Source organism: Pholis gunnellus (assembly GCF_910591455.1).
Source record: "Pholis gunnellus genome assembly, chromosome: 18".
In the NCBI taxonomy this organism is placed as follows: Eukaryota; Metazoa; Chordata; class Actinopteri; order Perciformes; family Pholidae; genus Pholis; species Pholis gunnellus.
Window position 1 is genome coordinate 11224379 of NC_136545.1, and position 22975 is coordinate 11247353.

General features: G+C 42.9%; 4 protein-coding genes across 5 annotated transcripts; 2 read left to right on the forward strand and 2 right to left on the reverse strand.

The window, feature by feature from the left end:
- Positions 1 to 2232: 2232 nt before the first annotated feature.
- Positions 2233 to 8806, forward strand: LOC306710195 (AP-4 complex accessory subunit RUSC2; the record flags this gene model as incomplete). Its single annotated transcript, XM_079178601.1, has 9 exons — positions 2233 to 3579; positions 3946 to 4240; positions 4407 to 5411; positions 6496 to 6572; positions 6715 to 6889; positions 7013 to 7130; positions 7238 to 7284; positions 7880 to 8543; positions 8701 to 8806. Exons 1-9 carry the CDS (start codon positions 2236 to 2238, stop codon positions 8804 to 8806), a joined length of 3831 nt encoding a protein of 1276 aa, XP_079034727.1. The 5' UTR covers positions 2233 to 2235.
- Positions 8807 to 10870: 2064 nt separating this feature from the next.
- Positions 10871 to 13888, reverse strand: cimip2b (ciliary microtubule inner protein 2B; the record flags this gene model as incomplete). Its single annotated transcript, XM_079179281.1, has 6 exons — positions 10871 to 10962; positions 11073 to 11279; positions 11975 to 12101; positions 12491 to 12645; positions 13233 to 13381; positions 13824 to 13888. The coding sequence occupies 6 exons, from the start codon at positions 13886 to 13888 to the stop codon at positions 10871 to 10873; spliced, it is 795 nt and encodes a 264-aa protein (XP_079035407.1).
- Positions 13889 to 16264: 2376 nt separating this feature from the next.
- Positions 16265 to 20470, forward strand: LOC306710603 (uncharacterized protein). Of its 2 annotated transcripts, none has more exons than XM_079179243.1 (6): positions 16265 to 17106; positions 18475 to 18636; positions 18805 to 18982; positions 19133 to 19215; positions 19385 to 19479; positions 19751 to 20470. In XM_079179243.1, the coding sequence occupies exons 1-6, from the start codon at positions 16294 to 16296 to the stop codon at positions 19833 to 19835; spliced, it is 1416 nt and encodes a 471-aa protein (XP_079035369.1). In that variant the 5' UTR covers positions 16265 to 16293; the 3' UTR covers positions 19836 to 20470. The 2 variants fall into 2 exon arrangements, with proteins under 2 accessions (XP_079035369.1, XP_079035370.1); XM_079179244.1 differs by having other exon boundaries at positions 18475 to 18627.
- Positions 20471 to 21164: 694 nt separating this feature from the next.
- rnf208 (ring finger protein 208) lies at positions 21165 to 22128 on the reverse strand (the record flags this gene model as incomplete). Its single annotated transcript, XM_079178469.1, has 1 exon — positions 21165 to 22128. The coding sequence occupies one exon, from the start codon at positions 22126 to 22128 to the stop codon at positions 21352 to 21354; it is 777 nt and encodes a 258-aa protein (XP_079034595.1). The 3' UTR covers positions 21165 to 21351.
- Between the last annotated feature and the right edge of the window lie 847 nt (positions 22129 to 22975).

Genomic DNA, 22975 nt, shown 5'->3' on the forward strand with positions numbered 1-22975 from the left:
CCTACTTGTGTGGTACTGAACTATTGAACTGTTGAAAATAGACGTTGACAGGATAAATCAAGATTCAACGCAATGCGGCTTCCTCAAGTATTATATTACCCCTGTAGGCTACATTAGCAGAGACATTGCTCTTAGTAATCAAACGACAGCATATTGATTTCAAATGATTTTGTCAAAAGTGTTCAGCACGACTCCACAGAAATATGTTGTGTATAAAGTCTCTCTGGATGAAAGTAAAAATCAGACGGTCTCGGCCCAAACGTGTAGAGTTACACTGGGAGCAGTTGGGGATTCAGTGTATTGCTTAAGGACAAGACACTCACCCCGTGATGAAAGGCCTACATGTGCTGCCTCCTGCTTTGATGTGGAGCTATGCAACGAGGTGCCAAACAATAGAAACAAACTGAATGGATAGCCACATTTAAATATAAAATAATGCAATGTAATTAGATCATATCTAGACTAGATAGACTAGAAACAGTATATATGAAATACATGTGTTTGCCAAAATAGAAGCCTGGCTCTGGTGTAACAGAGCTATACAGTATATAAAATGATCATATTCTTTTTTACTTTTTTGCTGAAGAAAGGTTCACCAAGTCCCACAGCAAAGCCACATCCACTTTTTTATATTGATCAGACTGATATGTCTGCCTATGAGCATATTGTGACGTGTTTACTGTTTGTTGCCATGGTATGGATGTTGTTCATTGTAGAAATGTGACGATAAAGAGGATTACCTCGTCTGAAACAGATGTTGTTATGTTTACACACGTTATGCCCAGTCACACACACACGGCAGCTTGATGCGTGACATAAAGCCCCGAACAATGTCATAAGACAGTGGATGTTGCAGCTAATATATTGAATTTCTGAACATGATTTTTAGTCTTGTTTAAATTCACAACATAGCACCAAGACTAAGCAACACTGCCGACGGCAGATATCAGCAAATGGTGTGTGGGTGTATCCTAGCAACATCAATTATTACTGTTAACTTAAAAGGATTATTTCAAGAATGAATGTCATCAGTCTTTAAATGTTTCATGTGCTTTGTAATGACATTTTTTTCTACTTAACAATAGTCCTTATAGTGTGCGTGTTATATGAAGGGATGATGATCATCATGCTGCGTATGTGTAGGTCTGTAAAATCCGGAGCAATGTGTATGAAGTGGAGCACATTGAATTAACTAAACTGATGTGAAAGTGTATTTAATCTTAGCAGTGCCAGACGAGCATCTCTGCAGTGCAGCTGCCCTAGTTACAGAGCAGCTGAGTAACTGTGAGAGACTGTGGTTGGCCCAGGCAGCGGGAGGAGGAGTTTGTTAATGGTTGACTGAATTATGGAGGGTAGGCTGGGCTGAGGGCCAAAGGCAGAAAACACGGTAGGACTTTGACTGTAGGACCAGTGGTGTAAAGTGAGGGAGCAGACTCTTAACAGCAGTAGTCTGCCGTTTTGCTTCATGTTTTCTATCTTATTCTATTCTGTTTGGGTTGCTTTTACTCCAGAATTAAATGAGGTCAGGTCTGTCACAGCATCACAGCTAGGAGGGTCATTGAGTCCAAGAATCAAGAACCAGATCCAGAGGGAGATAAACATAAACGCTTTATATGTAGACACCACCACCAAACATACCAATGTATCGTGATTACATTTACATGCAACATTAAACCATGTCTCCACGGTCCAACTGTGCGAAACTGAAAACATTTTCTCTCAAATTCAGATGGTCCATAATGGTGTCTCTGCTCTTATGGCCAGACCTTAGAGAAGTCTTAACTGTCTTTCCATACAGAATTGCTAATAATTATGATTAATATTTAATGTATAGATGCAACAAAAATACTCAACATAGAGTCTAATACTTCTCTGTTGAACTGTATGATTCCATGAAGAGCTCATGTTGTCGAAAAAGGAAAAGCGCTGCGGAGCCAAATACTTATTTCATGCATTTTCTTATTCTCATTAGTATAATCTCGTGTTCAATGCATTTTTCAATTACTACTGTGTTGCAGTGGTAGTAATTGATTGTTTCATGTATTTTGTGTGTTCACACATCCATTGTAGTCTTGTACGCTTCCCCTTGCATAGTTATGAATATGTTTCTGCACCACTGATAACTCATTAAAAGCCAATCATTCTTATAAGGGATGCTATTCTATTTTTCTTTCTTCCAGGATTTAATTTTAGGAACATGGAGACAGTTTCCATGGTTCAGCCTGATCCAGCAGTATGATTGCAGCATCCAGTCTCTCAGGAGACACCCTGATAGCGTGCCACTTCCCTGTGGTTCAGCTTCCCACTTGGCAACTTAATGTCCAAGCCCTGTGCAGCTCGGCCAAGAGACCCGGCCGGCTGTGCTCAGTAGGCCTGACCCGAGCCGTGTCCCTCCCGGAGCGAGACTCGCACAACCAAGAGCATTCCTTCGCCGGTGGCCGAAGACATTTTTCCAGCAGCTACGGTAGTCTCAATGAGGACCGAGCGGAGGAGGAGGGGGGCAGTGACAGCAGCGGGAAGTACGACTCCAACTCATCACCGGAAGAGTCGAGTTCCCATCTGAAGAAGGAAAGCTCTGGAGCTAGGGACAGTCTGCGGTCACACAACTCATTCCTCGCCAATACGGCGCTAGACGAGGATGAGGAAGATGAAGATAGTGATGGAGATAACCTACACAGGTATCACGAGGACTCATCTTTTGTCTTGCATGGGAATTCCAACTGGCCTCGAAGTAATGGTGCCCGAAATCATACAATGTCCCACGGAAACGTGGACAGTGAATGGGGCAATGTAGGGACCGTGTTGGGTCTGAAGAGTGACCAAGATTGGCTCTCTAACCAGCCTCGCGTGCCGGACTCTCTGCAGACTGAATGCCAGTGCTTTCACGTGAGCAGATCTGGCATCACAGTGATGGCTTATGGAGAGCAGGACTCAGACAGACTGAAGGATAACATGTCCTGCGGCATCCACAGCCAACACAAATGTTCCCCGGAGTTTTCCAACAGTCACACGGAGTATGTCAGCGACTCTTCCTGCAACAGCTCTGACGGCGTCTTGGTTAACTTCTGCACTATTTATAACAGGAGCAACAACCCTGCCACGCCTAATGACCTTAGCAGTCCTGCAGTTCACCCCTATCAGCCATCTGAGGGATCTGTGTTCCTCAACCTCCAACCCGTTCCTCAGACTCCTGTTGAGAACCTCCAACATGATGACATGGCAGTTAACTCTCCCTCTAAAGAGGAGGTTGACATGACGCCCCCGGCTTCCTGCTGGTCTCCACAGGGCCTCGACTCTAACTGCAATCTTTATTCCCTGGAGCCGCTGCCGCCGGGTCTCTCCTCGCTGGAGGTGTCGGACCTGGCCGCTTGTCTCCAAAGCCAGGCCACGCTGGCCATGGAGACCAACCAGAAGTACTACAAGCTTGTGACTTGTGACCTCTCCTCCCAGTCACCCAGTCCAGCCTGGTCGAGCCTCACCAGCTGCCCCGATGGTCAGAGCAGAAGTAGCCCCTTCCCTCCCTCTGAGCACCTCTTTGTTGATCATAAGAAAAAAGGACAAGACAACAAAGTCAAAAAGGTAATGTCACAATAAAACAGCTTACTATGCTTACTATTTAAATAATACAAGTTGCCACTGTTCAATGGCAACCATGTATCTCCAAATGTGGTGATATTTCATTTTTTTTATTAAAAACTTTAAATTAGTATCCTACTTTTTGAGCGATACATAGTTTAAAAACCTGAATAGATTATCTGAAAAATGCATTAAATCTGTAAATAGGCAGTGTTTTGTAGATACAGGGGTTTAACAGAAAAAATCACACAATTTAATCAAATATTCTATAATGATTCTTATCTTATCTTATCTTATCTTGTGTAAAAATACATTTGTGATTCGGCTGTTTATATATAAAGAGTTCTTTCTCTTCTGTACCACCAACAGGAGAAGGACGATCAGCCAAAGGAAAGGAGGTTCTCCTCCGCCCAATGCAGCGCCGGGTTTGACTGCTCTCAGTGTCAGACCTGTGATTATCAAGTTGCCACCACCTCCACTGAGAAAACCCTCCGCAAGAAGAAACATACAGACGGCATCCAAAACCTCTCCCCCACACCCTGTTCACTGTGTCCCAGCAAGTGTAGCCCACATAGCAGTAAAAGCCAAGGCACAAGCGCTGCGTCCACACAGCCATCTGTGAACCAGCGCCAGGAGCACTGTGATGCTGATGCTAGTGAGAAGGGTAAGTCAAAGAGTGTTTTGCTTCTTAGTTACTTGCTTTTATAAGTGAGAGAGCAAAACATGCAAAGATCGAATACCAGAGAAAAACAATCATAATTTTGGTTAGGTATTAAAGTGATTCTAACATCTGTTCTGACTATTTTTCTTATCCTCTAACTCCATCTCAGGAGCATGTTCACTGGAAAATGCAGTGGTACGGTACACTAAGGCCCAGAGACCAACCTCGCTGCCCATCCAGCCCTTTGTTCTAGTCCCCGCAGGCAAACCCCAGACCCAACACTTGGGCTGTCTTCTGGAGCAGTACATAAATCAGAAGAGCAGCAAGTCTGGTAGCTCCGAACCAGGCTTCAAGTCCAAGGTCAAAAGAAGTCAATGCTTTTCTAACCTTCAGTCATCCCTAATGGCCAACCACTGCCCCATCTTCCTGGAGGCTGCTTCGAGCTCTGACACCTGCTCCACTTGCACGCCGAGTCCAGAGTGTTCAGCCAGCCACAGACGCACATGGAGCCAGTCCAGCAGAGGCCAAGGATGCCCAAGTCCATGTGCATCAAAAAACAGCCTGGATCCAACTCACAGCAGCCCAAAGCCAAGAATGGTTCAAGATAGAACAAGCCCATACTCATTCAAAACTCAAAATACTTTTTCTAATCTGTTTTCAACCCCAAATCAGACAAACCTAGTTCGAATTCCCACTTACCAGACCCTTATTAACCTTACTCCTGAGAAGAGCCATGCCAAAACGGAGCCCAAAAGTCCCTATCAGTCCCAAACCCACACCTCCAATGATCCAATACTCTCTCATACTCATACACCACCTACTTTACTCCTAACCACTGACGCCCATCACCCAAACCTGCAGGTGTCCATGTCTCCTCTCAACACCGTACAACCAGGAAAGAAGTACCGGGCTGCACCTGCACCTAACTCCGGCTTTTTTCGCGATAGTTTTACAGCTGCCCTTTCCTCGGTAGCTCCTCTCTCCTCTTTGAGTTGCCTGCTTTCCTTGGCTGCTTCTGGGCTGCAAATCCAGGACTCTGCTGGGCTCAAAGGGAAGCAGAGTCAGAGTCAATACAGTGAATCTCTGATCATGAGTGACAGGCCGCCCACGGAGTTCTGCCTCTCACCCGATACATCGTATGAGTCCATGTCAATCAGCCATCTTCAGAGGAGAGGTGAGGCCAATGGATGACTCACATCAGTTTGTGCAAAACATGTTAAATACAGTATATGCCATACATTGAAATGTGAATGGAGTGAAATAGTGACCTAGTAACAGCGATGACTGGATTCCTCCTTGATTGGATTGTCGATCCAGTCATGAGCTGTAAAGAGCAGCAATAAAAACTGGCTCTGCTGTAGCAGTGCCTTCAATACCCTGGAGGGGATTCCTCTCAAACATGACCTATTTTTAACTCTCCCTGCACAGGATTGGCTGAGCCTTCTGCTCTGTGTGTGCGACTGCAAGCTCCAAGAGAGGATGAGAGAGAGGGAGAATGATGCAGCTAAAGATTTATGAACACACCTAACCATTTTGTTGTACCACATGAGTCACTTGGTGCTAATTTGATTCTATATATGTGGGCCTTTTTGCGATGGGTAATCAACAATGCAGACATTGCGGTGAACAATCAGTGTGGTGCAGCACTGCAGGCAGCATCAATGCATGAAGAAGTTACCATGGCATTTGCAGAGGCTAGCCATTATGAGATGAAGGAAGGCAGGCAGGGGAAAGCAAGTCAATAAGGACTGCTGCTAAAATCGACTCTTTCATCTTCAGTTCACAGTAACATTTGCATTCCCGCAGTATGATAATGAACCCTGAAATTAATCTCTCATATTTCTATGCACTGACCCAGTTAGGAAGGTGAAAATCGTATTGAGGAAGTTCATTTTTGAGTGCTATTTTCTTTGAAGAAGTAAAACATCTGACAGTGCAGAAAAATCATTTCAACCGGCCTAAAATACAAATCACCATGTTTAAAGAATTTCCTTGAGATTACAAGATAGACAGAACAAGGGAAATTGCTGCACTAGAATTAAAAACTTCAAGAAACAATTTGATTTGTTCTAGAAACAGGCTAGTTAGATTCCCTTATTTGATGAAAATAACACACTGAAATGTCATAAGATGGGTATTTCCAATGTAACGTTTTGTATACAGTAATATATCAATGTTTTGTTTCTGGCCAAACAATGTATGAAGCATTAATTACTACCTCAGCTTGTCTAACCTCTCACCTGGTCCAATGTCTCTAGGTTTGCTGAGGTCTGTGAGCAGGGCGGTGGATTTGATCATGGCTCACTTTGGAAGCAGCAGAAACCCTGAAGAAAAAGTGTGAATTTGGCACAGCAGCTTGAAAGATGTATCACAATGGAATAGCACCTAACTGATATTACTTACATTTTAGGACCGGAGTCAAATCACTTGTGTCAGCAGGAAATATACTGTATCGTATTTCTTTCCTCCTGCCACAGATGCGTCTGGGTAACAGCTCTCGCAGTCCCACGATAGCCGGTCTAGTTCTGGAACACTTGTGTCCCGCGATCCAGAATATTTTAGAGGACGGTCTCAGGGATCACAAACTGGACCTCGTCATCGGGCAGCGACGCAACAACTCCTGGAGTGTGGTGGAGGTCTCTACTAGGATCGGTAAATGTGACTAGAGTGAACGTGTTTCAAAGGAAGTGTCATGAATATCCTGCCTTAATTTACCGGTGGAGCAGCATTGTTTGTGACACACTGTTTGTTGTGTGCTCAAGTATTTGTGGTCACTGTCTGCAACAGGTCCATCCACCAAGGTCCTTCACAGCCTGGTCTGCAAAATCAGACAATATCCCCAGCTCACCACCCCCTGCATGAGACTGAGAGCCTTCATTATGGGCCTGCTTAAGTGAGTACTGAAATTACCATTGAGCACACTAAAAATGCTAAAGAATGTTGATGAAATTACTGCACATACAAGCATTAATCTTCTGTTGTTTATTTTCTCTCTTTCAGCTTGAGAGCTTTGGAATTCTGGCTCAGTCACCTTCAGAGTCTTATAGGTGAGCGCACAGTAAATTGACTATACTCGCAGCATGGCAAAATGTCAAATGGTCCAAAAATCTCAACAACTATTGAAAGGACTGTCATGATTTTGTTATACTAATATTGATGTTCCCCATAGAATTAATTGATATAACTTTGGTGATCTCCTGACTTTTCAGTTAGCTCCTGTATCGGGTCAAATTCACATTTGTACAATACCTTTGTGTTTAGTGCTAATTAGCAAATATTAGCATGCAAACATGCTAAACTGAGATGATGAACACAATAAACAAAAGCGGCTTAACACCAGCCTGTTTATTTAACAAAGAAAATCTTATCTCAGTGGTCATTAGTTGCAGGTCAGGTGTTCTGCGGAGGAAACTGTGAGATGTGGTTAAAAAGGTCTGAAAAAAGAGGACCTTGAGAAACGGTCCTTGTTGTTGTCAGACATGTTAACCTATTGTCATTGCGACCGTGTTAGCATGCCGATGTTAGTATTAAGCTCAGTAACAGATTATTATTGCAGGCCGATGTTAGTATTAAGCTCAATAACAGATTATTATTGCATATTATTGCATCTTTGTGTGTTTACATTTGTTACTGTCTCCGCAGACGTGGTGACAACGTACTACCATTCTTGGGGGTTCCTGTCCATGTCACTGGGTCAGTGTCAGCCCTTGTTTCAGGAGCTGCTACTTCTGCTGCAGCCGCTCTCCGTGTTGCCCTTTGACCTCAACTTGCTCCTGGAGCCCCGACTGTTACGTAACAGACAGCTGTGTTCTGAGGAGCAGGGAGGTTCTCCGCCTCCGCCGTGCTCAGCCCTCCTAGTGACCAGCTGGCCACTACTGCAAGCTGACAAAAAGGTAAACAGCAGCGACAGCAGTCAGCAAACTAAGATTCCACACCAGACCGGTCTGCATCACCAAGAGTCTCTCCATTCTCAGAATTGCATCAGGCCGGATTGTGGAGGGACCAACAGGAGTTCATTGTTAGCTCCTATTCCAGAGTGGTGGTCGAAGGAGTCTTACCTTATGGACGGTGTGGTTGAAGGGGAGGACTGTAGCCAGAATTATGCAGATACTTGGTCTCAAATAAGTATGGACAGCAGGCAAGAGGAGAAGACGGGAGAGAAAGACAATGAGACACCGATTGCATCCACTTGTTTCCAGGCTGAGAGTCCATGTCAGGGTGGGCTGCGCTGGGCCAAACTGTTTGGAGCAGCTGATACTTCCACCAGGACAGAGACCGTTTCTCAGAGTGTAGCACAAACCAGAAGGTAAGAACCGGCAGTGAGCAATGACAGCAAGTAGCCTTCTGATTTAGAAGTTTGATTTTCTTACAACTTTAATCTGTTCTTTGGTTGATTTACGATCTTCACTGACTGCCACTAACTCATAACCAATACCTCTATGTCATTGCTTTCATAGGTACAGGCGACCATCACAGTGGCTGAATTTCGACAGATCACAGCTTGGACTGTTGGCTCAATCCATCAGGTCAATGACGCTAGGAGGAGCTCAGACGAACAAGGACTGCTGAAAACCAAACCCTCTGTGGGTGGAGGACAGAGTGGAGCCTATTTACTGTAGTAACAACAAGTTTTACTCTAACTGCATGATAACACATACACAGTGCTGAACTGATCAGAAAGCACATAGCATAACAAGCTTTGGCAATGGCCCTTGTTCATCAAGCTTTTCGTTGCACCACTTATTCAAGTATGTGTGTCCTTTCTAAGATCTTAGTAGCAGCTAGTTACCAGCTGAACCAGTATGTGGCTGGTATTGTTTTCACCATGTAATTATGTGTGTGTGTGTGTGTGTGTGTGTGTCATCAAGGCAACATGTGGTCCAAGAGACACTTACTGTAGCTAACTATCACAGAGCAGGTGTTCAGTACTTTGCCAGGTGTTTATATTTCTGTCTGTTTGTGGACTGATGTTGTACCACAGTAACGTCACAACCGTGCAAGATGCAGTCACGAAACTTTACAGCTGTGTAGTTGAGATCACAATGAAGGTCAAGTTTGAAGATGGCTGTGGTCTGAGCAAGGGTGGCGAAGGGGTCAATGGCACCCCCACTTTACGCCCCTGGCCAGATTTGGCATTGTGGCTGGTTTGATCCCATCACAAGATGGTCTCTAGTTACAAAAGGAATCAGGTCGCAGCACCATTTAAACTAAAGGAATGCCTTCAATTGCATCAACTTTTACAATGTGTAAGGAAACATCTATACTGCTGTCCAACCAACTATTTATACAAGTCGCTGTAGCAAACACTGTAGCAAACTGAGCACAACTGCCAAAAATAACAATTTAAAGTCTATTTATCTAATTTGTAATCCTTTACAAATGTTGGTATTACTTTGTTTTATTATTTATATGGAGACATATGTGTTTAGAGTTAGTTGTAATGATGTAGTTTATAGGCTTTTTAGCTAGTCATTTTGTTTGACTAGTTAGGATAATGTTTTCTGTTATGTTTATGAAAGGTCATTTACAATCTTTCAAGTTTACGTCACTATTAAACAGCATTCAGATATGTCGACCCTATTTCACACTATTTCAAATCTCCATTGAGTAAACACCTAGATTATAACTGGGCTTAACTTTGGAACAGCTGCTGGGACTGGCTCCTAATCTTAAAAGGTCCCTTGGTTGTTGTTTTATAGGTGTTCTTTCGTAATTTGTGCTCAAATTAGTTGTGAGATAAATCTCTATGATAGTGGTCAGAAGAGGCGGGATCATTTCCTCAGTAGATTCTGAGCTGTTTTCCACAAAACTGCTTGATGAACGAGGGCCAATTCCACTATTTGCAATTGCACTCTGGAGTAAATCTCCTTCATATTTTCTGTAGGCAGAAATCAATCATTAAATGTGAATATTGACCTGCTTTAGACTGTTTGACATTCTTGTGGCCATAGCTGTACCTTTCATTTACAGATGAAAAAAAAGAAGAAGAAAGAAAGCAATGCATTCTTACTAGTGCCAAATATGCTCGACACCAGCCTTGTGGATGTTCAGTGATGTTTTGTTTCCAGTAACTTGCTTTCTTGAGCAAATCCCTGCATGGATTTACTTTAGCTGCATGAGTCAACACACATAAATTAGGTGCTTTAATACTTCCTACATCTCTTAACCTCCTGTTTATGTTTCAGATGTTTTTTTAAATGTGTGGAATTGTTTGGTATATACAGTAGAATGTCTTCCAGTGAAGTCAATTGAGTTGCACAGTTACAAGCCATCTTGTGGCAGCTTCAGGTATTTAAGTGTGAGTCAGGTATATTTAGATAGACTGGTGGTTAGATAAGAGGATGGAAAAAAACTGAAAATATGTTGAATTTTGTATGTACTGCAATAATGTGAAGTATGTGAAATTATTTCCCCCAACATCATTTTTGTCTGAATGCTTCTTCTAATGCCCAGTGACAATCAAAGTCTGTCAATAAAGACTTCTTCTTGTATGCCATGACAACAGTGAACAGTAACAGTGAACAGTACAAATCTTTATTTATGGGTTTCATGTTAATGTGAGGACTTCTTTATACGTTCTCAGATTTGAGTCATGTTAGAATGGTCATTTTTATCGAAGTATACGATCGTTATTTACTGTGCCTGAATCACCCGCTTCATGCCGCTCCTTTCTAGTGCATTCTTGGAAAGTTGGCCAAAGGTTTGTCCATACATGAACTGGTATCCTGCAGGATGGTGTAAAGTAAGACATGCTTGAACTTGATGTTAATTTTCACTTCAGTAACTTTTATAAAATGGTTCGCAAGGCAACTGTGTTGCTAACACTGACACCGACCTGGGATGTGTCCGGTGAACGACGGCACCACACCCCTGTTTGATGGATAGATAGTGGGCATGGGAGTACTGTCCTTCCTCCCTGGGGTGCCTTGTGACGTGGGGTCAGTCCGCTGCTGCTTCCCGAACTGGATCAGTGCCTGGTTGGTAGTGATTGGGTAACCTTTGCCAATTAGGAAGCGAGATTTTGGCACATGCCCTGTAAAACCTGTAAAAAAGACATCCCTCAGTGAGCTGCTGGAGTATTGTAGGAATGCATGCTGTCATGGTATGCAAGTGAAAAAAAACTATAAAAGCCAGTATCGATATTTTATATGTTTACAGTCCGCATTGGTTACATTTGAAGCCAAAGCTAGCAGCAGTTTTCAACAGAAATGCTTTAAAACCTACGCTGACTGCTCAGCACCAAATAGTCAGCAGACAAAGTTCACAATACCTGGAGAGTAAAGTCGAATACGTAGTTGCTAAAGACCCATATTTTTTTTCTCAGGAGGCATGTGAATATACTGTATTTGCCAGGTGTCCAGAGAAGCTCTAAAAACCAACTGTACACGATCTGATCAGCATCAACGTCAGAATATGAAATCATCAACAAGCTGAACAGTGGAGCATTCACAGCGACACAGTCAGATATTTCTCCCAGGAGTAGGTGGAGACCAAACAAGAGCTGAAAGCAGAGTCCAACATGATTCTGACTGAATTATGATTTTAGTATTTTACATATGCTGGATGTGTAAATAGAAATCTGTTTGCTAACAAGTTTGGCTTATCAACATATAGAAGTTGATATCTTGTGTTCACAGCTCATTTACATTGCCTCCAAGTGGCCACAAATAGTTTATATTGCAGGTTTAAGACTTAATTCTTTTTAATGGATACAATTGTTAAAATTCTCTGTTGTACCTGAGATAAAGTACTTGTGCGGGTTATCATCGTCCATGAGGTATGGTTTTCCAGTGGGGGTGAAGGACTTCAAGGGCCTGCAGGTAATCATTTTGTTGGAGATTGCTGTCAAGTGGGGACTTGGTGTCTGGGCCAAAAGATAACAAAGAACCATCAGAACATGACTCAGAGATCATTTGATATTTAAATATATATACATTTTTGCCACAAGAAATTGATCAGAATTATTATTGATGTGAATCTCAGAGACATGATTGATGAATCTGTGGTCGCTTTTCTAGAAAGCTGACCAGTTCTGCCTCTCAGTCTTCTATTAGGTGGATTACATTACAGTGAACTGACACTGAGGTTCCACTAAAGATAATTAAACAAGAGTGAACCTATTCAGAGGTGCCATGTCAATAGGTTTGTGTGTGTGTCTGTGTGTCTGTGTGTGTGTGTGTGTGTGTGTGTGTGCCATAGAGTGAGAGAAAGAGTGGTTGAGCGAGAACAAGTGTGTTATAGAGAGAGAGTTACTTCAAACTGTTGGTTGTTGTAGTTTACAACAGCTGGCAGGTCTGTTGATTGCCGTTGGATCTTCCCACGCCTGTCCTGGTAAAACTCAGACAGCGCTTTACGACATGTTTCAGAGTAGCTGCAGGCAAAGTAGTTCTGACTTTTTGGAATGAAGCCTAAAAGAGCAAGAAACGATGTTCTGCTACATTGATTGTGACGTCTAGACATGAAGAAACTATCGGTTTTATTGACTCGGGTTTTGAGATTGATTGGCTGAGCAAATAAAACTCAAGCTATCTGACTGGCCACGTTTTTTGTTTTTGTAATTTGGATGAACTGACCCCTTTAAAGTGATCGACAAGAATGTGTGTACGTGTGTGTACAAGCAATGTAAACACAAGAAAAAAGGGACTTTAACTTTGAAATCACCCCTTCAAACATTGCTACAAATACGGCGGTGTGGTGTATGTTGTCTTGATTTTCAACACTGTTCCACTTAACTGGTCGTTTATACTTAATAATTCAGCAGTTGGACACAGATTATTCTCACGTTCCCAAGGTCTCATGTTGTTGTGCTGTGAAAACTATTTAAAAGCACATTGCGAGATTTGACTTATAACTGACACATACTGCTGATCGGCAGTGTATTTTACATCATTGCTAGGTCGTTAAAAGCTTGTCCATTTTGTCCCCAATATGAAATCATTTTCCGTGAGGTGTTCGGTTACTTTGCTGACCCGGTGTGTTAGTGTGTGATACCAACCTGTGTAGCCTGGTATCCTCTTCAAGTTACATTCAGGGATGCTTCTCAGTGTCAGACCAACGTCCGACTCTGTGGAGGGGAGGTGACCCGTGTGGAGGACCAGACAATTGGAGTGTTGCACATCAGGACTGGTGCGATACCCCGTGTACCTGAGCACAATAAAACACAAACTCCAGCATACATACAGTCTCGGTTGCAGCCTTTCACTTGGAAACAATAAGAATTTAGATCCATTGATAGTATCAATTAAACAGATTTAACACAAATTCTGAGAAAAACAGTAGGATGTATAGAGTGGACAAATTAACAGGAACACCGTACTCAAATATACAGTATTATACAAATATACAATAACACCAGCAAATAAGGCTGCAGATTTAACTCTACTCTGACACAATTTTAATGAAATGGATAAATTAGATAACTTTATTATAATTTCTTGTTGTACCCCGTTATATTCCTCCTATGAATTATAATAGTTTAACTGAAATAAGAAGCCCACACAGACATTATAACCCTGCCACAGCATCTTCAGTATACAAAGGTATAGTTATTACTTGCCAAATCTGGTGACAGGAGACATGTACTTACCCCGGTACATAATGTGGATCAGGTGTCAGCAGAACTTTGCTGAATGTATGGGCGTATTTCTCCATGTTCAAGGCTGAAGCAGGTCGCCCTCCTGAGCGCAGTGTTTGCTGGTTGCTAGAGAATCAAATACAAACGCACTGATGGAGCTCAATGTCATTAAACTGACACGTGCACCGACACTCTTTCTGCAAGGACAAAAATACTATTGTTTTCTATGGTAGGCCTACTGATAGATAGAAATTATTATTGGAACATATCAGTCCTGCTGTCGTCTCTTCCGCTAATTGTTAGTCCATCTTGATGTCCTCTGTGTCAATTATTGCGAGTGGCTTCTATTACCACTCGAACTTCCAGCTTTGTTGATGTGTTTCCTGCAGTTAATGCTTAACGACGCCCAGCAACTTCCTGCGGGATGTTTTCTAATAGTATGAGGAGGAGCAATGTTTACAGCCAATGTACATATGGGGATTTAAAATAAGTAGTTTAGAAACAAATATTTAAAAAAAGAAAAATATATTAATTAAAAGAAGAATTCATTCATTTATTAATATTTGGGTGAGTGGATCCCCTTACCCCTTTCCAAAAAGTATCCCAAAAAAATGATTTTCTTTAAATTTAATTTACTTACATGAAAGGATAGAGTGGGCGACGGTGGCTAAGTGGAGAGCAGGGCCGTCCTTTAATCAGAGAGTCGTGGTTTCGATCCCCGGCTCAGCTAGGCGCATGTCGATGTGCCAGAATTGCTCCCGTAGCTGTGCCTACGGTGTGATAGAATCTGAATTGTAAATCGCTTTGGATTAAAGCGTCTGCTAGATGACTGTAATGTAATGGATATTGTGACGGCAAATTTCCACTGTGACTTATCTGTCTGTTTCATTGTCTGACCACTCAGTATTTTGGCCCTTTTTATTTTAGTAAGGTTAATGAAGACTTGGTCAGTGAGGGTCCTCTCAGGTTGAGTAATACTGTGTGTGTGTCTTAATCAGGGGCATGATGTCGTCAGCTTAGATAAGGGGCTGAATTGGGATGCAATCAGTGGACCATTCAGTGGTTAACCATTGACCACTGAATGGTCGCTGTTGTCCAGATGTCCTAGTGGTGACTCCTCCTACCCCACCATGATCCTTTATAAGTCGTACACAACCAACACTCTGGGTTCCCTCCTCCTTCAGACCACATTGCATTCTGTATGACGACTGAACTTTCTCTGCGCATTTCAGTATCATAGGACTCACTCAGTAATATATTAAATAGTTTTTCAACCACAATATACTGAACGGACACTGATTCACAGTCGTCTCCACCCAACAAGGAATACAATTCTGTGTGGAAATACTTATTTATCTATTTCTGGGCTTAAGAGTAAGATTCAGTCTAAAAAGTCCATAAATGATCAACTATATATGGCTTATTTATTTAAACTGTAGAACAATAACAGTGACCTACATTTCCTAAATTGTAGCATTGATATGAGCGTGTGTGTAACAGACTTAAAAACATCTGAACCCATCCTATCTATGTGTATCTAACATAGATGTTGATAAAGACCACAGCAAACATGAGGATTAGTCACTGAGTGGGTGGAGGAGTCTTTAAAAAAAGAAAACACCCGGGGTTAAGATATTGTGAACATGTATGACATACATGACATGATAAAGTATGTATCACAGGTAGAAGAAAAGTTGATGTATCATGGCTAACAAATAATGTGATATGGGTAAGAATATGTTTATTCTTGAGAAAGTAAGTAAGTCAATAAATAAAATGGGGGAATAGTTCAACCACGGTTAACTGTCATCGGGACAACAAAAGATGTAACTGTGAGCACATGACTGAAAAATAACTGTTGTGTTTTGTTGTTTCCAGGATTGTGAATGATCCGGTGCGTTTGATCAGATGCTGCCACGGTTCACATGGGGAATGTAGATCATATCTGCAGACAGGAGTGTCCACTCTACACATTCCTGCACTCGCAGATAAATCTGGGTTTGTTGAAATGACGAAACAGCGTTTACTGTTTCAGCTTCACACACATACCATAACGCTATTTATCCACTCAGGAATTTTAACATATTATGTTACACTTACCCTTGTGAATGAATGGGTCAGGTATGTTAAAGGCGTGTAGGTTATAGAAGTGAGTTTTGTTTCCATCTCAGGTTGTTGGAATCATTTTAATGGCAGTTGTGATCAGTATTCTTTTATTTTTACTCCCTTTGCAGCATCTCTGTTTGTGAAAAGCAATATAAAACTGAAGTGTATATCTTAATTCAATCGAAGTACTGTCTGTAAATACACAGGTTAACATCTATCATCATGTCAGGACTTGTTCTTATTATGTCTTGGATGTCTTACAGCTGTGGGGACAAATCAAACTCCTTCAAATAACAGATGAGTCACTTTCTTCCCCAGAATTTAGTGACAGGAAGGAACGGGTATGAACACGCAGCTCAGCTCTGAAACGTGACAGATGATGGGGAGAGGCGTGGTGAAGGAGCAGAGGCGGATCAGAGGGAATGTTTTGAATTTGACTTCACCAGTTCACCTCAGCGAACGACTGCGCGGGCTGTGTGAACTGGTGTCTCGTTCATTCTTCAGTTTCGGAAGCATAGGTGTGAGGGACAGAGGGAAGATGAATCTGTACAGGAGCTTTGGAAACCTTATGGAGGCTTGGGTAGCTGAAGGAGACCAGAGATCGGACACAGCATGGCTCGGAAATAATGACGAAGACCTTCCGACACCTTCCTCTGACGTCGGGACAAATCCGCGCTCAGAATCAGTGGACTCTGGAGTGGAGACAGCCAGCTCTGTCATGTCCTTCCCTGCTACACCCTCCTCTGTCTCGACAGGTATCGCAGAAATAGACATATTTCCACCAGAAAGAGGAGGCGACGGACTCACTCCTGCCTCAACATCACAGTCTCCCGTCCTCTCTTCTCCTGAGCTTTCCTCTTCTTCCTCTCCGCACCTCCTTCCCAGCAAAGCTCAGGTGGGCTCCGCAACCTTGCACTTAAAAGTGGAGCAAGCATTACAGAAGACTGACTCGAAGCGTCTAAAGAACAACGGAGAGCCCCTTACGGTGGATGAGATGCTCAGGCGACGTCCTCGATCATCTTCTGGACCCAAACAGCACGCATCAGAGTTAGTGAGAGGTCAAAGGTCACAGAGTTTCGCCTTAAAGAGGACAGTCGAGCCATCGGCGCTCTCGAGGCAGATGTCAGTAATGTGGAGCCGGCCAATGTCTACGAGTTGTGACAAGCAGCCAGCTCAGACAAGATCAGAGGTGAGATTTCATGTCACAAACTAAACTGTGTTTTTCTTTTTTTTTAAAAACAGAAGAGTAGTTTCAGGATTACGCAAGTTTCACAGTAACATGTATCGTCTTGAACTGCACAGGTATCTAAACACTGTGTCTAATTTGATGTTAGTTAAAGGGTTGGAACACAAATTCACCAAGTTGCTCTCAAATTGAAAGCAGGACCGGCATGTCATTACTCACACAGACTCTCTTTCATGCTCGAAACCTGTCACATGTCCGTCTGCGGTGTGAGGATCACAAACCAGTCTGCCCAGGTGTCTTTACTCCCCCAGGCACGGGAGGAATGGACGGAGTCGTGCACAGGAAGCTGAGCAGTCTGTGGGGTTTTTGTTGAACATGGTTGAATCCATTCATGTCGGCTGCACACAGAGGTGTTGAAACAACAGGTTGTTTTAGTCTCTGCGCGTGTGTGTGTGTGTATTCTGTTTGTTTCCTTGCGTGAGGGCCAGCGGTAAAAAGCTTTGATGACACTGAGAAGTTATATAATGCAGACATAATTACCCAACTACTTTTGTAACTAAATATAATGATCCTTTCATTGTTCTGTTGAAATAGTTCGTGGAATTGAAAGGGAGAAGCAATCAGTGAGTCAGACGAAGGTGGATGTTCTGACTTAACAGGCCGAGCATTTCCAATGTTTGTGAAAGAGAAAAACTTAATTACATGTGTTAAGTTCATATCCTGATGTTATACCAAATTATCATATGATATCTATTGTTGGGATATATTTTTTTCTTATCTCCGTTACTGTTCTACTTTTTCTTCTCTACTCTAGATAGTGCTTATATTAATTGGTTGTATTTATAAATGTAGTAATGTTGACAAAACTTGGACAGTGATGGATATTTTTTGTAGAAAAATAATGAACAGATTCATTGAATTCCAGACCTAATTCTAATCATTAAGACAAAGAGTCGACAGTATATCGGTGCTTTTAGCTAAATGCTAACTTCAGCATGCTGACATGATCGCAGTACCATGTTGATCATCAACATGCTAACGTTTGCTAATTTGCACAAAGCACGATCACCCAAATTATTGCAATTCATCCTTGGGGGAGATATGAACGTTTGTATCACATTTCACGTCAATCTAGCCAATAGTTCACTCAAAACCACAAATATTGACCTGCTGATGGCGCCGGAGTAAAAGTCAGGGGAAAGTAAGCAAAGTCATAAGAATTCATCGTCTGGGCACCATGAATATATGTACAAAAGTTCATGTCAATCCATCTGGTAGTCTGGAAAACTTTCAAGTCGACTAAACTTGTATATATTCTAATGTCATCGTATCCTACAAGGTAAAGCTTTTCTTGCTTAATGATCTGTGCAGGACCTTGGTGAGCAGGAGGGGACACGACTGAGTCCTGGGCTCTGCTACTTGGAGCAGGTGTGCCAAATGTTAGAAGAAATTGCCAGACAACAGATGCACAGCCGAGCGTTGCAGATGGAGGCGGATGCCCTGCGGGAACATCAAAACATAGAGGTGAACCAGGTGAAGACAATCATGTAGCACATCTTCGCACAGCAATGAAGAAGTTGTCACAAACCTGACATGAGCTCGTCAAGCTGGTTATGACGAGATGTCCTCCTGCACACTTAGGGTTCATATTAATTAAAACCATGATAACAATGTGTTCCCCATCACTTGACTCTCTTTCAGACTCTCAACACTTGTCAGAGTGACTCTAAAGCTGCTGAGGAGGATGTCTCCTTTTGTCAGAGTCTTGAAAATACAGAAAGTGCAGAGCCCAGTGAACCCCAACCGCGGAGCGATTATCCTAACAAACAGTTTCGGTGGAGATCTGCTTCTGACACAAATATTTCAACACTGCACAGAAGTGAGCCAAAGTCCGCCTGCTGCTTTCCATTCTCACCTTCTGTGATTTTGTACATTCAATGTATTCTTATAAGGAAATATTGTGCGAGTCCTGTGTGTATCGCAGCTATGTTAATGTGTGTGTGTGTGTGTGTGTGTGTGTGTGGTGCAGAACATTTAAATGCAGACTACAGAGGGCAGCATCTGAGTACACATGACCTGCAGGAGAAGGATGAGGAAGACCACGAAGAGCAGGTAAAATACAGTTAAATACAACATGTATGGACGTAATAAACACAGCTAAAGAATGAATACATCATGTCATTTGCATTGTGTTATGGTGAGTTTTATAAGAAATATGTTATTTTTTTCCCTCATAATATTCTCTTATTTCTGTCCACAAATATCTTTTGTGTATTTTCAGGGTTCTGAAAAAGAAGAGAAGAATAAAAAAAAGAACTGGAGAATGAAATTTGGGTCTTGGACAAAAGCGGAGTATACATTGAGAGATACAAATGGGTGAGCAATTGCATTTACAACTGTAAGGGGGCAGTATCATTAATCTCATATGATGCTTTGAGGAAATGTTTGTGCTGCTCCAACATGGCAGCAGGCCACACTGACGCAGTGGTCCAGAGCTAATGCACAGTCGATGCAGAGGCTTTTGGTTGGAGTTCATTTTCAGTTCTGTGCTTCTGTTCCCCCTGAACATTTTGTCCCTTTTTTAAGAAACGTAGCCTACATGCTGGCTTGCTTTAGCTCTGTTTTAATGAATTTTTTATCTGCACAGCCAAAAGACGCATTCATCTGAGAGAAACTTGGCCCGACGACGACTGAGCCAGATGTTCAGGAGGAAGAAAACTCCGCCTGAGTAAATGGACCACCGTGTGTGTCTCTTGTCATGATTTTTGGACATTTTGGTTTCAGTTCTGAAGAGGAGGAAGCTTCTCTTTAAAGGTCTGAGCACTGTAACTGCTTTCAAACTGACTTCCTATGCAGCCCATGAGATGTAGCAATCTGCCATGTTTATTTATTGCCTGCTTATTTTTTTATACTGAATACTTTTATACTTTTTTTTAATATAAACTGAGAGTGGGAATGAATTTAGTCAAAGCTTCTTTTTTTGCAAACATCAAACTTGTGTCTGTAATAAGCTGCAAATTGGTGAAGAATATTGGTATGCACTGTACAGTATAACATAATTAATGTGAATATTTCTCTTTGAAGCTGTTATGCATTCATTTTTACTTCTGTAACATAAAAGAAACTTCATATCCATCAAATGCTGTGTGTCTACATACAGGACAGTATGAAAGAACAATCGGATATGACTGCACCACATAGGCATCCTATGAACAGCTTGTTTATTATGGTCTGGGAAATGTAAAAGAAAAATGCTTGTCACAAGTTTCCAGAGGCCATGGTGAAGTCTGCAATCATCTTGTTTTGTCTGACCAACAGTTCAAAACCCAAATATAATCACTTCAGTAAATCTATCTGAGGAACTGGATCAAGTGTTTGTTGTATATTTTTGCTTGATAAATTACTTAAACATTTAATTACTTATTAAATCATGGTGATACATTTTAAGCAGTTTGACGAATCATGTAATCAACTAGTTGTGTATGTTTGGAGTAGATTAATGTATAGATTCATGGGTTGTATTGTGGGATTTGTATGGGGTTTTTTTTCTGCATAGATTAAGGGCTTTTGTAAGGGGTAAAATGCCAAATACCATAACAAAAATCCCTGACTTTGTAGAAAATAACCTTCATTTTTTAAATAAAACCATTTCTGACATAGGACATGGAATGTAAAGGAAGGAATGGCCTTCAGGTTTCTTAGGACATTTTAAGGAGTTTTTAAAAAACTATTTAAATCCTCTTAAACCATGCAGAAAACCTATTAGAATACCACAATCCATTAACTATCCCCTGATTTAAGGCAAAAAAAGGAAAGGAAAGCCATAATTCTGCATTCAAATCCTTTCTGTAGCTTGACAGATCACAAGTGCAGGCCACACAGAGTTACTTTTATCATTTATTATATCTTTATTCACCTAGGTTGGGGGGGATAGACCTCCCCTGGCATTCCCATGTAAAGAGATGTCAATGACAAACACGTCCAACCAAACGAGAGAAGGTGAATAGGATTCCAGTCCATACATAAAATACATTTATTTACTATTTATTGAACCATCGGCATCCATTAGTCCCACATAGCATCCATCTGTGCTAGTAAATATATAGAGATAACATCTGTGGAGGGATTTATTTACTGTATGTGTGTGTGAGAGAGGGGGTTGGCAGAAAGGGTAGAGCTTATAGACGAAAAGAGTGGTGGTGGGGGGGGGGGGTCGGGTGCAGTCATGCCTGCATTGTCCCCCCTTGTCTACATGATGCCACAGGAAGACAAGGGGTTGGCGATCTGGCAGGTGCAGGCCGACTGGCAGTATTGGCGCACAGTCTGGTAGCAGCTGCGGTCGGCTTCCCCGCCCCACTGCACGGGCCCGTTGGGGTCAGAGGGCAAGCGGCTCAGGATGCTGGTGTTGATGGCCAGAGCAGCCAGGCCATAGTCAGTGAACAGCACTGTCTCGCGCCTGCACGTGGGACACGAGATGAACTTGTACTTGGGACAGGACTCGTAGAGGATCTGCAGGCACTCCTCACACACCGAGTGCAGGCAGGAGAGGATGCGCGGCCGCTTGCCTGCAAAGTTGTAGGTGTGACCGCAGGTGGGGCAGTCCAGGGGCTCGCAGGGCATGACGGGTCCCGAGGAGGAGGAGGAGGAGGTGGAGGAGGTGGTGGAGGAGGAGCGCAGCACGTACTGGTTGACTATGACGTCTTCCATCTTGTAGTGGAACTGGTGGTAGCAGATTTCGTTGGCACTGGTTTTGCGCTGCGCCAGGAAGCTCTGCTCCCGGCGCGTCACGGGGGCCGAGGGGGACACCATCTGCCGGGGAGACCCTGTAATGTCCAGGGTCAGGTCGCTGCAGGCCTGGTTGACGATGATTTCGCCTTCACCTCCGCCGTCCCACGCCACTCTGGGGGGCGGGGCATAGCGAGGCTGGGTGACGGGAACAGGGCACTCTCGGGGGAACTTCTCCGACTGGATGATCTTGACGGTGTCCATGGGGATGGTGACAGGCTGGCGCCTGAGGCAGGACATTCGCACGTTTTCTGGAGGTGGAAGAGAGAGGGGCTGTGGCTCTAATCAGCGCCGGACACCCCTGCCTGGTTCTGGGCAAGGGGAAAAAGATTAGGCTCTTTCTCTGGAGTCAGCCATTCGAGGGGACATGGGGACGGATGGTTGCCTCCATGTTTCCCTCAGAGATCCCCCCCCCCCTGGCGGGCGCTACTGTCAGCCTGTGTCTTTGTGAAGGGAAGACAGATGGAAGAGCTCAGCCAGAGCACCGCAATCTGCAGCTCTTATTCTGTCCCCGTTGATATGTATGGATGATTTAACAGTCCAGCTTACAGTGTCTGACCAGTGTTGACTACTTAAAGGTAGTTTTTTTTTGTTGTTGCTGATGTTCCTGTGCTGTCTCTGACGGTTATTTGCAGAAACGTATATTCACATACAAGGACAGTTTAGCTTTAGCACAAAGATATGTTCTCACTCAGGGATGACACCGATAAATAATCTCATATGCACACAGATGCTCACATATATACATACAGTACAGGTTGGTGGATTTCTGCATTCACACTATGGGGGGGGGGGGGGGGGGGGTTGAGTTCAGGCAGTTCAGAAAGGTCCAAAAGGTATTGTCTTAAACTATATCCTGTGGCCTGCCAAGGAAACTCTTGTCTTCTCAAACTAGCCTTTACACGTGGTTCTCGCTTAGCTTAACTTCCTGTTTTTTTGGCTGCGGAGGTGTTACATATCGACTCGAGTGCGTGAGAAAGAAAGAACAACCTCCAGTCTTCCTCTCAGCTCTTGGTCCTGTTTGGTCAGGTGACCCTGTGTGACCCTCTCAGTGGCTTATTGATAACAAACAGGGTTGTCCTAATGA